The 13,930-nt window shown below is 41.6% G+C and overlaps 1 protein-coding gene across 1 annotated transcript; it reads left to right on the top strand.

Moving 5' to 3' along the window:
* Window positions 1–6,212: 6,212 nt before the first annotated feature.
* badb (BCL2 associated agonist of cell death b) lies at window positions 6,213–13,062 on the top strand. Its single transcript, XM_034290529.1, has 4 exons — window positions 6,213–6,418; window positions 8,249–8,383; window positions 11,350–11,579; window positions 11,782–13,062. The coding sequence occupies exons 2-4, from the start codon at window positions 8,257–8,259 to the stop codon at window positions 11,923–11,925; spliced, it is 501 nt and encodes a 166-aa protein (XP_034146420.1). The 5' UTR covers window positions 6,213–6,418; window positions 8,249–8,256; the 3' UTR covers window positions 11,926–13,062.
* The last annotated feature ends 868 nt before the right edge of the window (window positions 13,063–13,930 follow it).

Below are 13,930 nucleotides of genomic sequence, written 5' to 3' on the forward strand. Positions count from 1 at the left end.
TCAGTGGAACGCATCATCGTCTGCCATCTCCCTTCTGTGTAAGGCATCTACCATACACAATGCCTTAGGAAAGCACGGTCTGTGCTTTTATGTCTTTTTTATGTGCTTTTTTAGTCTTTTATGTCTGTAGTCACCCAAGCTATGGTCTGTTCACACTGCTGCCGTCTGGTAGACGTAACCGAGCATCAGGGCAGGGACTTCCAGACTCACAAACAGTTTTCTCCCTGGTCATAAGGCTTCTCAACCAGCAACATTGATCTTTTGATCACATGAACACATCATGTGCTCTGGTCACTTTCTATGTACATTCAATGTACATTAGCACATTTTAATGAATACATTTATAGGCACTACTACACTTAAGATTTCTATTCATACTGTCCATATTTCCATTTCTACATTCTCTGGAATTGCTGCTAGTTTTTATTGTTATGTATATTTTTCCTATCATTTCTGCTTTATATTTTTCTTAATCCCAACTGCATGGATGTTGCATAAGAAGAATTTCATTCAGAATTACGCTATGTTATTAAGGGTTTTATTGCCAAGTAAGCTTCACAACAAACAAGGAATTTGTTCTGGCCATTGGTGCAACAATCCATACAATACAAAAGGAATAAGGTAAGCAAAAACAAATAAGAACAGTGGGCTGAGCATACAAATAGTACAAACCTGATTCCAAAAAAGTTGGGACACTGTACAATTGTGAATAAAAACAGAATGCAATGATGTGGATGTTTCAAATTTCAGTATTTTATTCAGAATACAACATAGATGACATATCAAATGTTTAAACTGAGAAAATGTATCACTTTAAGGGAAAAATACATTGATTTTAAATTTCATGGCATCAACACATCTCAAAAAAGTTGGGACAAGGCCATGTTTACCACTGTGTGGCATCCCCTCTTCTTTTTATAACAGACTGCAAACGTCTGGGGACTGAGGAGACAAGTTGCTCAAGTTTATGAATAGGAATGTTGTCCCATTCTTGTCTAATACAGGCTTTTAGTTGCTCAACTGTCTTAAGTCTTCTTTGTCACACCTTCCTCTTTATGTTGCGCCAAGTGTTTTCTATGGGATCTGGACTGCAGGCTGGCCATTTCAGTACCCGGATCCTTCTTCTATGCAGCCATGACACTGATGCAGTATGTGGTCTTGCATTGTCATGTTGGAAAATGCAAGGTCTTCCCTGAAAGAGACGACATCTGGATGGGAGCATATGATGTTCTAGAACTTGGATATAACTGTCAGCATTGATGGTGCCTTTCCAGATGTGTAAGCTGCCCATGCCACATGCACTCATGCAACCCCATACCATCAGAGATGCAGGCTTCTGAACTGAGCGCTGATAAAAACTTGGGTTGTCCTTGTCCTCTTTAGTCCGGATGACACCACGTCCCAGTTTTCCAAAATGAACTTCAAATTTTGATTAGTCTGACCACAGAACACTTTTCCACTTTGCCACAGTCCATTTTAAATGATCCTTGGCCCAGAGAAAATGCCTGCGCTTCTGGATCCTGTTTAGATACGGCTTATTTTTTGACCTATAGAGTTTTAGCCGGCAACGGCGAATGGCACAGTGGATTGTGTTCACCGACAATGTTTTCTGGAAGTATTCCTGAGCCCATGTTGTGATTTCCATTACAGTATCATTCCTGTATGTGATGCAGTGCCGTCTGAGGGCCCGAAGATCACAGGCATCCAGTATGGTTTTCGGGCCTTGACCCTTACGCACAGAGATTGTTCCAAATTCTCTGAATTTTTGGATGATATTATGCACTGTAGATGATGATAACTTCAAACTCTTTGCAATTTGTCTCTGAGAAACTCCTTTTTGATATTGCTCCACTATTTTTCGCTGCAGCATTGGGGGAATTGGTGATCCTCTGCCCATCTTGACTTCTGCCACTGCCACTCTGAGAGGCTCTTTTTATACCCAATCATGTTGCCAATTGACATAATAAGTTGCAAATTGGTCCTCCAGCTGTTCCTTATCTGTACATTAAACTTTTCCGGCCTCTTATTGCTACCTGTCACAACTATTTTGGAATGTGTAGCTCTCATGGAATCCGAAATGAGCCAATATTTGGCATGACATTACAAAATGTCCCACTTTCAACATTCGATATGTTATCTATATTCTATTGTGAATTAAATATAAGTTTATAAATTATTCCATTCCTTTTTTACTCACAATTTGTACAGTGTCCCAACTTTTTTGGAATTGGGTTTGTAGACTGTGCATTAATACATTACAAAAAATAACCAAAAAGTATATATGAAAGGCGCAAGATTTTGTCCAATTGAGGGTTGTTTATGTATGTTGGAGAGGGTTATAGATTTGTCAGTTGAGGGTTGTGTGTGTATGTTGGAGAGGGTTATAGATTTGTCAGTTGAGGGTTGTGTGTGTATGTTGGAGAAGGTTATAGATTTGTCAGTTGAGGGTTGTGTGTGTATGTTGGAGAGGGTATAGATTTGTCAGTTGAGGGTTGTGTGTGTATGTTGGAGAGGGTATAGATTTGTCAGTTGAGGGTTGTGTGTGTATGTTGGGGACAAGCTGTAGTCAATTTGGTGCTGGGGCATGTTCATGAGGCCTTTTTCATATAAAATACTTTTATTTTACTATCCGTATAAGTGATAGTAATAGGGAGGCTGGTGAACACCTGTACCACCGCAGACAAGGCACACCATCAGCCCAGGGGTTCGCCCTTGAGGGTCTGGGTAGAATGAGCAGGCAATTATAGACCTTTTTTGGTGCAGCCTACAGAAAGAAGTCAGAAGTCAGAATCGCATGTTGCGATTCCAGCCTGACGTTCGACTGTCTTATCAACATGGCCAGCCATCTGGACAACCTCCTGGCGACTTGTGGGTGCACCGAAGTGGGCCCTTTAATTCCATCCACACCAGTGGTGCCACCTGTGCCCATGGAGTTAGAGGCATCAGGTGTTCATGAGGCTGAGAGGCACCCTAGAAGGCGACAGTTACATTGCCTTTACTGTGGGAAGTTTGGGCACTAAGCTGCTTCCTGTCATAAAAGCCTTCCGGGACTAGGAGTCGGCAGGTCTGGCACTGGTCTGGCACTTGACTTGGTTGTCTCTACAGCCGGTAAGACTTGGTTGTCTCTACATGATCCCACTATTTTATGGTTGCTCAGGTCCCTATCTGGGTGTTCACTGGCACAGAGACTGTAGATTATTTTCACAAGTAAGCTTTATTCAAGATTTGCAAACCTGGAACATTTAACAACATTCTCTGCAGAGTCAGGTCAAGAGCTCTCCGTTGAAGGTTGAGCTCAGGCCTATATACATTCAGTACAGCCCACTGTGTCCCCCTCCTATGCATGGTTAGTCTATATGTCTCACCAGCTTCTCTGCAAATTTCGGCTTATAAAGATAAGATGTTTACAGCCCTTGAGAAGTTTAGTTTTCCAAAACTAAAGCAACCAAATTAACCCCTCATTGCTCCTGAGATTGTGCTATCGACCTCTGGCTAGGTGCTGTACTGCCCAGGGGTCATGTGTATCCCCTGTTGCATGCAGAGACTGAGGCTATGGAGGTCTACGTCTCTGAATCCCTACAACAGGGGTTTATACGCCCTTCTACTTCACTGCAGGGTTTTTCTTTGTGAAGAAGAAAGACGGATTATCGGTCACGTAACTACATAACCAAACGCCTCTACCCCTCATTTCCTCTGTTTCATCACACATAAGCATGGGGCGCGCTACTTCACAAAGTTAGAACTCTGGAGTGCATACAACCTGGTGTGTATCCGGGAAGCTGACGAATACAAAACTGCCTTTAGCACTACAACAGGTCATTATGAATATCTAGTAATGCCATATGGTCTTATGAATGCTCCATCCAATCCTTTGTGAATGAGATCTTCCGGGATATGCTGGGACATGGTGTGGTGGTCTACAATGACGATATATTAGTGTATTCCCCTACTCATATTGCCATGGTGCATAAAGTGCTTGGAAGACTGTTGGAGCATGACATCTATGCAAAGGCTGAACAATTTCTGTTTTTCCGATGTTCCGTCTCCTTCCTTGGGTACAGTACAGTGCATCCTAGGCTTCACAAACTATTATCAGAGGTTTATTCAGGGCTTTGACAAGGTAGCTCCGCTGGTCAGCCGAGGCAGATGGTGCTTTTAACACATTTAAGGCACTGCTGTCCTTGGCCCCAGTACGGGCTCACCCTAACTCAACCTTGCCGTTCATAGTTGAAGTGGACCCTTCTGAGATCGAGATGGGAGCCGTGCTGTCCCAACGGACCGGTACAGCGCCTAAGCTCTGCCCTTGTGTAACACTTACAGTGTTACAAGCTGCTCACCGATGTTCAAGCTAGGACAGCAGAGGGAAACTGTCTCGAGGGGGCTAAATACCCTTTTCTCCCCAGTACATACCGGTGACTGTGCATGATTGGCTCCTTTACTGGGACCACACAACACTCTCATCCGGCAATACAGGGATAGGGCGTATGATAAAGTGTCTTATCGGCAAGTACTGGTGACCCTCCCTGGCTAAGGATGCAAGGGTCTGTGTTACTTCCTGCTCGGTATGTTCCCAGAACAAGATGCTTAGACATCTCCCAGCAGGTAAATTACATCAATTACCTATTCCACAATGGCCATGGTCTAACTTATCAATTGATTATCTCACTGATCTCCCCCCATCAAAGGGTTACACTACCATCATGGTCGTTGTTGATTGGTTTTCCAAAGCCTGCCGCCTCCTTCCACTTCCTGGTGCCCTGTCAGCCCTGTAGACCATGGAGGAGCTTTTCACCCATTTCTTCCGGCATTATGGGATCCCACAGGATATTGTGTCTGACCGCAGTCCTCAATTCACATCCCATTTTTGGAAGGCGTTTCTGGAGTGTTTAGGAATCTTGCTCAGTCTCATCTTGGAGTTCCATCCTGAATCCAACGGGCAGGTGGAGCGTGTGAATCAGGAGGTGGTGTAATGAATACACTTTGGAGACACATATGGATTAATCAAACGCGGAGCTCACACTTTATTGTATAGCACAGGGATTCAGACAAATGGAAAAACAAAAACAAGCACAAGTCGGTACACGGGGAGGCTAGAAGACTGGACAGAGGAACCGGAAGGCAGGCAAAACTGATAGCCCAGGAAAACAGGTAAAGCAGATCCAAAAGGCTGGTAGAAGGCGAAGGCACAGGCAAGGGTAAGACAAAAGGTTGGTTTGCTAGCAATGGTCAGGAGATCCAAAAAAATTAATTTGAATATAGTAACAGGAAATGGGCAAAGGGCTCAGTATGTATTTGTGACAAAAGCAATACCTCACAAGGAACTAGTGAGAGGAGGTGAACTAAATATGGAGTGTAAACGGGGAACAAGTGTTAGAACTCAGTTGATTGGGGCTTGAGAGGACCTCACAGGTAGGTTCCTGTGGTCATAATGCCAGGACTGGCCCGGGGGAGTGGTCGGCTTTACTACCGTGGGTCGGCTTTACTACCGTGGGCCGGCTTTACTACCGTGGGCCGAGTAGTTGACACGTTCACCTCATGTCAACTAAAAACTGTACTGGAATGCACCAAAAACTCATCTTATCTGCCTGAATTTAGATATTTTGATACACTGGAATTGTAAATGTGCACATTACCAGTAAATTAAATTAATGTATGATTACTAAAAACGTCTCACTAAAACTAGAGTTAATAGCTTCTGAAAAGTCACAATCAGATGACAAGGTGTCAGTGAGACACATAATGGTGTGAACTGTGCTGCCTGCCAGCCTCCAGGGAACATGCCCATTGCCCTTGTTGATCATACATTCACACTCTGCTTAGGTCATATAGTTGCCTTTTGAATATCTGCTGGGGGCATTAACAACTGAAAACCTTCATCTGTGGGAGGAAATTGTTGTCCAGACCAACTCTTACATAAATGTTTTATTTTATTATTTTGCGTAGCTTTCTCCAAATACATTTATATTCTGTATGTTTTTACAAATGCTATAACAGTTTTTAAAAAATGATGTATTTTATATGAATACGTATTTGATTATTTTATATCCTCAGCACCCATTGTATGTAATGCAATATTTTTTTTCAATGGGTAAATGCAAAAAATCTGATTTCTTGCTTCACTGCTATATCGAACATTACGGTGCGACAAAAACAAAAGCGAAAACGAGTCCTAGCTCGCAACAGTGACGTAGATGGCAAGGTTAGTCCAACGCGCCCTGCGCGCACCCGTTCATTGGTGGATCGCAGGAAAGCGGTGCGGTAAATGGATGATGGCGACGCGATTGGGCGAGGAAAGTAAGATTTTATTGTAGCCTACATTTAGTGGAAAAAGATACCAGACAACAACAATATCGACGAAAGAGAGGTAGCTGTACAAGCACCCACTACAACAGACTTACCTGTAAAAGGAATACTTCGGGTAAGAAATGTTGTATTCTGATTATTGTTAAAGTTACATTACATCCAGTTTCTTCCGCGTTTTTGTGCGGTAACCAAGTTGTCCATTGTCTCCAGAATCGATTGATCAATCGCGAAGAACACCGATAATACCTTGCATTTTTGTTAATGTATGTGTTTTGATGTAACACGTTGTTATTATCGGTGATATAACACATCAGTCCCATCTTCTTCCAGCTATAAACCTAACTTTATCTTGCCGGTATCTGGTAAGGCTGCTAGCATTAACTACCTTTGGACCAAGGCGTAGGAGAAAAAAAGAGCTTGAACAACAAGTTGTGTTAATGTTTTGTAGATAACGACGTTAAGCAACTAAAGCGTATTGCAACAGGGTATTCAAATCAAACCTTAAAAGAAACAATGTCTTATTTTATGTTTTACTTATTGTTTTAATCACGATACGTTTAACTTGTTAGGTTCCATAATTGTTTATTTTATTACTGCTATGTTATATTTATTATGTTACTTTTTTAAATGGATCCAACATTTAAGAACAAATGAGGACATTTGTCCGATACTGAAACTGTTTTGAAAAGAAAATGAATTGTTTTGCACGCAAGGGTTCTTTGGTTAAAGTTACAATTGTTTTTTACGGATTAACAGTTGGGTATAATGTTAGGTTTTTGGGGATAGTTTCAGTGCAGTCCACAAGTACATGTGACATCTTTTTACTCTCTACTCCAGCACTTTGGATTAGAAATTATACAAAGCTGATTAATTATGGTGAAAGTACAGATTGTGCACTCTAATTTTAGGGTATTTTCATCCATATTTAATTAATTATTGAGAAATAACATAATGTTGTGTACATAGTGTTCCATTTAAGGGGTACCAACTTTGGACGATAGGCGTCACGCTGTCTCGTATTAGGGAGGTGTGTTTGTTTCTACCATTATTGCATGCTCAAGAGCACTGTCAATGTCAAGGCTTTGCATTTTGAGGTCGGTTGCTGGTGTCTGACAACACCAAGAGCAAAGAAGTGTCAGTTTTCAAAGTCATGATGTACATATATCTGAATAAAGCACACCAAAAACATTAAGCATGCCAAAATGAAGTTTGTTAAGAAGACAGCACTGCTTGCGTCTGCAATGGCAAATTACCTGCTAGACCAAGGTAGACCTCTACAGTGGATGACCAAAGGCTGGACTTTAGGGTGGAAAAACATTAGTTGGCCCCTCAAACAGGATGGCCTTAAAAATACACAACGAATATTGCAGACAGATGACACATTAACCAGAGTGATGGCAAGAGTAAAGTCTGGAGTGATAAAAGGAACTGGCATGCAATATTTTGGGGATGTATGGTAGCCACTAGAATTGACTCACTTGTTACTTTGAAGATGTAACTGCAGGATACAGTGGGATGAGTCCTGCAGTAGGATGAATTCTGCTGTAGGATCATTTGTACAGAATCCTTTTGTCTGCTCAGATACAAAAAAGGGTATAAACAATAGGAAAATAGGATAATCTTTTTTTTTATGGTGGTCAATTTTGATCTACCCAGTTGGCATATTCAAGATTATAGGTTTGCCTCATTTATAATGTGAATACCTAGGACTGAAACTAAAGGAACTGAAAAGCCCAATAATGAGTAGTCAAAGCCTTGTAAAGTCTCAAGTGAATTTGTTTAATAATGTTTTCTTTGGCTGCACTTTATTTTGCTCCCCACCCACATTTCGGACTCTCATCTTCCCCTTTGTCTCATTCCCTCTAACTGTTTTCTGTCTGTATATCCTCACATTTTTCTCCTCTCATCCCTTTTTATTGTTCACTCTCCCGCTTTGTCTCTCTAGATGTCACCATGGAAAATATTTTCACTATATCAGACACCGAATCTGAATCCTCAGATGTAGAAGAAACCAAAAAGGAATGGATTGCCGGACAGGGGAAGACTGGAAGCCGATTAGGCCTCTCCCTTAACCTACCAGGTAAGACCAGAGGACAGTGAGAAATAATCAGTCTTGAGTAGGTATGTAACAATACCAGAAATGTTGTAGTTGATACCAATACCAGTGAAATTCCAGAATTCTCAATACCCAATTCGATACCATGGTTAAAGAAAATACAACAATAAATCCCATGTACTTCAACATACACTCCTAAAAATAAAAACAACAACAGTGGCATGTAGCCTTCAAGTAATAAATAAAAATAAACAACTATTAGCATTACAAAAGAGAACAGTGGCATGTAGCCTTCAAGTGTTTAAAACAAACAGTACTGTGTTTAAAATACAATCAAAAGCAACTTTCTATGAAGGTAAAACAGTGACATACGTTTTTTAGTTGTAAAAATGGTTGCACACTTGGAATTTCTTTTACAGTTGGAAAAACGTTTTGCACACTTGTAAAAAATATTAGCAAACTTGTAATTACTTTTGTAGTTGTATAAAAATGCACACAATTGTAACTAACCTAATATTTAGAATCATGCCACTCATTAATAACACTTGCCAATGTAAAATACGGACACTCTCTCTAAAATGGCAAAATTATTTATTTGTAAATCACAATCTGCTGTAGTACGTTTCACATGAGCACTTTTTTACATGTGTGCAAAATGTTTTTCCAACAATTTCAAGTTTGCAAATATTTTTGTGTGCTACCTTATTTACAACTATAAAAAACCTATGGCATTCTTTTACCTTCATAACTTTTTATGGCACAGCATTTCAATTGCAGTCCCCAGCTGAGACATGAACAAAAATATATCAAAATTGAAAGGTCAACATAGGCTTTCGATTAGAAGGAATTAGAACATTGATCAGGCTCAAAGTATCAAGTCCTTCAATGGCATATACACCGATCAGCCATAACATTATGACCACTGACAGGTGAAGTGAATATCACTGATAATCTTGTAATCATGGCACCTGTCAGTGGGTGGGATATATTAGGCAGCAAGTAAACATTCTGTCTTTAGAGTTGATGTGTTAGAAGCAGGAAAAATGGGCAAGCGTAAGGATCTGAGTGACTTTGACAAGGGCCAGAGCGTCTCCAAAACTGCAGCCCTTGTGAAATGTTCCTGGTTTGCAGTGGCCAGTACCTATCAAAAGTGGTCCAAGGAAGGAAAAGCGGTGACCCCCAAGGAAGGGTCATGGCTCATTGATGCACATGGGGAGCGAAGGCTGGCCTGTGTGGTCTGATCCAACAGACGTGCTACTGTAGCTCAAATTGCTGAAAAGGTTAATGTTGGTACTGATAGAAACACTTCATTTCGTTGTAATGTACTTGTACTGTTCACTGTTCCAGTCTGGGTGCCCGATGCTGACCTCTATGACCACTGTCGAAAGAGCCTACAATGGGCATGTGAGCATCAGAATTGGACCACAGAGCAATGGAAGAAGGTGGCGTGGTCTGATGAATCACGTTTGCTTTTACATCACATGGATGGCCGTGGAACACATGGCACCAGGATGCACTATGGGAAGGGGGCAAGCTGGCGGAAGCAGTGTGATGCTTTGGACAATATTCTGCTGGGAAACCTTGAGTCCTGTCGTTCATGTGGATGTTACTTTGACACGTACCACCTACCTGAGCATTGTTGCAGACCATGTGCACCCTTTCATGGCAATGGTATTCCCTGATGGCATTGGCCTGCCAGAAAGCAAAAATTGTTCAGGAATGGTTTGAGGAACACAACAAGTTCAAGGTCTAGATTTGGCCTCCAAATTCGCCAGATCTAAATCCAATCGGGCATCTGTGGGATGTGCTGGACAAACAGGTCCTATCCATGGAGGCCCCACCTCACAACCGACAGGACTTAAAGGATCTGCTGCTAACATCTTGGTGCCAGATACCACAGCACACCTTCAGAAGTCTAGTCGAGTCCATGCCTCAACCTTTTGGTGGCAAAAGGGGAACCTACACAATCTTAGGCAGATGGTCATAATTTTATGGCATATATACATAGTTGGCTAGGCTACACAGCAATACCAGCTGTCTCAAACAAAAATAATGGTAACATGTATTTCAGGATAAGGATATAACAAGGATAACATTTGGATATATTGTCAATGTAACGTGAATTGAAAACACACTCACTTCGAATTCTTTTAATCAATCTGGATGTCTGTTTTTGATGTACTTTGCTAAATTGGAAGTGTTTCCTCCTTCTGTCTTTTGAAGGCACTGTTTGCATACCTGTTTTTTTAAATATATTACTCTGATCATCTGCCTCGAACGCAAAGTACTTCCCTACACGACTCTTACTGATTTTCTTTTCGACGAGATGGTGGCAGCTGCCCCTGCCACCATCTTTCACCTGTTGGATTCCCTGTACTTACGGTACTGTACAAAGACCATACTGTCATGTTTTCAGAATTTTGGCATTGACTTGGTACTGAAATATCGGCCCTCGTGACATCCCAATTTCTTGACATGGGCACATCCATTAAGCAACAGACTGAAGCAAGGACTAGCTGGACTGAATTTCTCCGTTTTTGTTTGCAATATAATAATGAATACATCACTGGTAGTCAGCCACCTTTTCCTGTCATCACAAATCCCAATAACATTACCTGTCCAGTTGTTATGGCCTCTCTATCTCTCTTAGCACTCTCATCCCTGTCTGTATCACCCATTCTTTTTGGCAGTAAGCAATAGATTGAGATTAAGGTCCTGTGATGGACTGGTCTTCTGTGAAAGGGGTGTTTTTGTATATTAAGCTGCCAGGAAATTGGCCCCCTGCTGTATGGGCTGTTCCACACCCTACAGAAATGGGATATCGACTTCTACCATTCTGCCTCACACCACAGGAACCGGAGATAGGCTCCTGCCCTACGGGCTGTTCTGCCTCATAACCATAGGAACTAGAGATGGTACAGGAGCCTATGGGCTGTTCTGGCTTAGAAACACACATATCCACCCACTCATCCTCTGCTCTTTTTTTATAGGCGAGGGCCGGATAAGGTTAAACTCTGAATCTCAGGTCTTCGCTACATCCGGTGGGGAGAGGAGCGGGGAGCTCCAGGGTTTGGGGCAAGGGTTGAACTGCGTGGCCACAGAAGGACTACCTTTTAGGGTCCGCTCCCAGTCAGCCCCCCCGGCCCTCTGGGCTGCCAAGAGATATGGACGGCAGCTGCGACGCATGAGTGACGAGTTCGATACGTGGCTGGATAAAGGGGTGAGGAGTGGCGCTGGGGGGAGGGGGTGGCTGATATGAGTGGCCATCTGTGGTGGACAGAGAGGGTAGGGGCTAGAAAAATGCTTTAGTCTTGGCAAAAATGCCTATAAGTAGAAACCCAAAAATAACAATTTCTTTCCTCTCCTCTAATATCTAACCCTTTATCCACCCCCTCTTTGCCATCCCCATGTAACCTCTAAAGCAAATGAAGCGGGTGAAGAGTGCAGGAGCAGCCAAACAGATGACAACATCCCCGAGCTGGTGGGCCTTCCTGTTCAGCCACAAGGAAACTGAGACAGAAAAGACCCCCAACCTTATCATTACTGAACCAAGATCTTCTGAGTAGACATCGAAGGATGGAGGGCAAAAGGATGACCTGGTGGGCCTAGAGACTGAGACACACTGAACCAGGGTAGAGAGTGGGTAGGTAGGAACAGTTAGGAGAGACCTGGAACTAGGAAGGAGTGAATGATATTAGAGGTAACTAATCTTGGACCTTACCCAAATGAGAACACTGCAACCACTAGATTTTTACCCTAAGGAAAGGCTTCACTCAAGACCCAAACAGGTCTTTAAGTTAATCATTTGGACCATTTCTCGTATTAATTCTATGCAACACACTTGGTGAGAGGCCAGACACAACATGCACTGAGTGACAGAACAAAACAAAATCTACATCTGGTTCCTCTCCCACCTAGTGAGAAATATTGGCAAATCGTGTCAACCTCAGTTTCTTTCAGCGATTCCATGCATCTCATATGTTCATCTAAACATATTGGGCCCTCCCACCCTCAAATCTACTCCAATGCAATTCAGACAAAGGTGAGGAGACATAGGGTTCTAAACTCAAGTAAAGACGAGTCTTACCCATATGTGTCCCAAATGACAGCTTATTCCTCTCTTAAGGCCACTACTTTTGTTGAACTGTGTGAAATAATGAGGGTATAGGATGCCATTTGGAAAGCACACTCAGTGTATTAGATACCAACCACAACAGCCATCATAGGTATAATGGCTGCAACCCAGAACAATTACCTATTTCAAAATAAATGTAGAGGAATTAATCTTGCTTAAATGACAATCTTTGATAGCAGTGTTAATAATTATATATTTTATATAAAACAAAATCCGCAGGGGAAGATTTTATTTGACAGTAGATGTAAAGAATAAACAAAGATGTAGACGTAAAGGATTTAAGCCGTGGGTATTTTAATCTGTAAATATTGTGAATATTTTAATGAAGGAAAATAACGTGTATACTGCTGAAGAACAAAATGTGACTTATTAATGATACTAGAGATGCTACAATACATCCCAAATGGCACCCTAAATTGAATAGTGCCCCCCAAAACACCTGTCAGTGGTTCCCAACCTATTTTGATTGCACTCAAAGAAATAAAGAATAGAAAATACACTACCATTCAAAAGTTTGGGGTCACTTAGAAAGAAAAACAAATAGGTTGTCAATTAAAAAACAATAGATCAGAAATACAGTGTAGACAGCTGGAAACAGCTGGTCTTTAAAGGAATATCTACATAGGCATACAGAGGCCCATTATCAGCATCCTGTGTTCCAATGGTATGTTGTGTTTGCTGATCCAACTTAATCATTTTAAAAGGCTAATTGATCATTAAGAAACTCTTGATTATAGTAGCACTGCTGACATCTGTTGTGCTGATTAACGATGCAATTAAACTGGCCTTTTGACTAGTTCAGTATCTTCAGCATCAGCATTTGTGGGTTCTTACAGGCTCAAAATGGCCAGAAACAAAGAACTTTCTTCTGAAACTCATCAGTCTTCTTGTTCTGAGAAATGAAGGCTATTCCATGCCAGAATTTAAGAAACTGTGAACGGTAGTGTATTTTACAATGCATTTGAAAAATGTAGTTATTAATGAATGTATTTTTTATTCTATTTTAAAATGTAATATTTTATGGAATGTGTACATTTGTTAGCAAATATACTATTTGACAAAAAAAAAATATTATTGCTACGGACTGTGCCGCCAACAAAATTTTGCTCTGCCCAGAGAACCCCTAAACTTGTGGATAGTACTAGTACCTTGCAGGTTCTAGTACCGCTGGTTGGGAACCACTGTTCTATTTTGTGCATTACTTGACCAATCTCTATAACAGGGGTGTCAAACCGGTTCCACAGAGGGCAGAGTGTCTGCAGGTTTTTGGTTTTTCCTATAAATTGGTTCCCAGTTCAGACCTACACAACCAGGTGAGGGTAGAAACTAACCAATTAGTGACCTAATTAATCAATCAAGTACAAGGAGAGAGCAAAAACCTGCAGACACTCGGCCCTCCGTGGAACCGGTTTGACACGTCTGCTCTATAGGGACTA

Source organism: Esox lucius, chromosome 24 (genome assembly GCF_011004845.1).
Source record: "Esox lucius isolate fEsoLuc1 chromosome 24, fEsoLuc1.pri, whole genome shotgun sequence".
In the NCBI taxonomy this organism is placed as follows: domain Eukaryota; kingdom Metazoa; phylum Chordata; class Actinopteri; order Esociformes; family Esocidae; genus Esox; species Esox lucius.

Excerpts from the sequence above, each read along its gene's own strand:
- badb (XM_034290529.1), top strand. The coding sequence starts at position 8,257 with ATGGAAAATATTTTCACTATATCAGACACCGAATCTGAATCCTCAGAT. Across the intron at positions 8,384-11,349 it reads CCTCTCCCTTAACCTACCAG|GCGAGGGCCGGATAAGGTTA; the intron begins GTAAGACCAGAG and ends CTTTTTTTATAG. Across the intron at positions 11,580-11,781 it reads ATACGTGGCTGGATAAAGGG|CAAATGAAGCGGGTGAAGAG; the intron begins GTGAGGAGTGGC and ends TAACCTCTAAAG.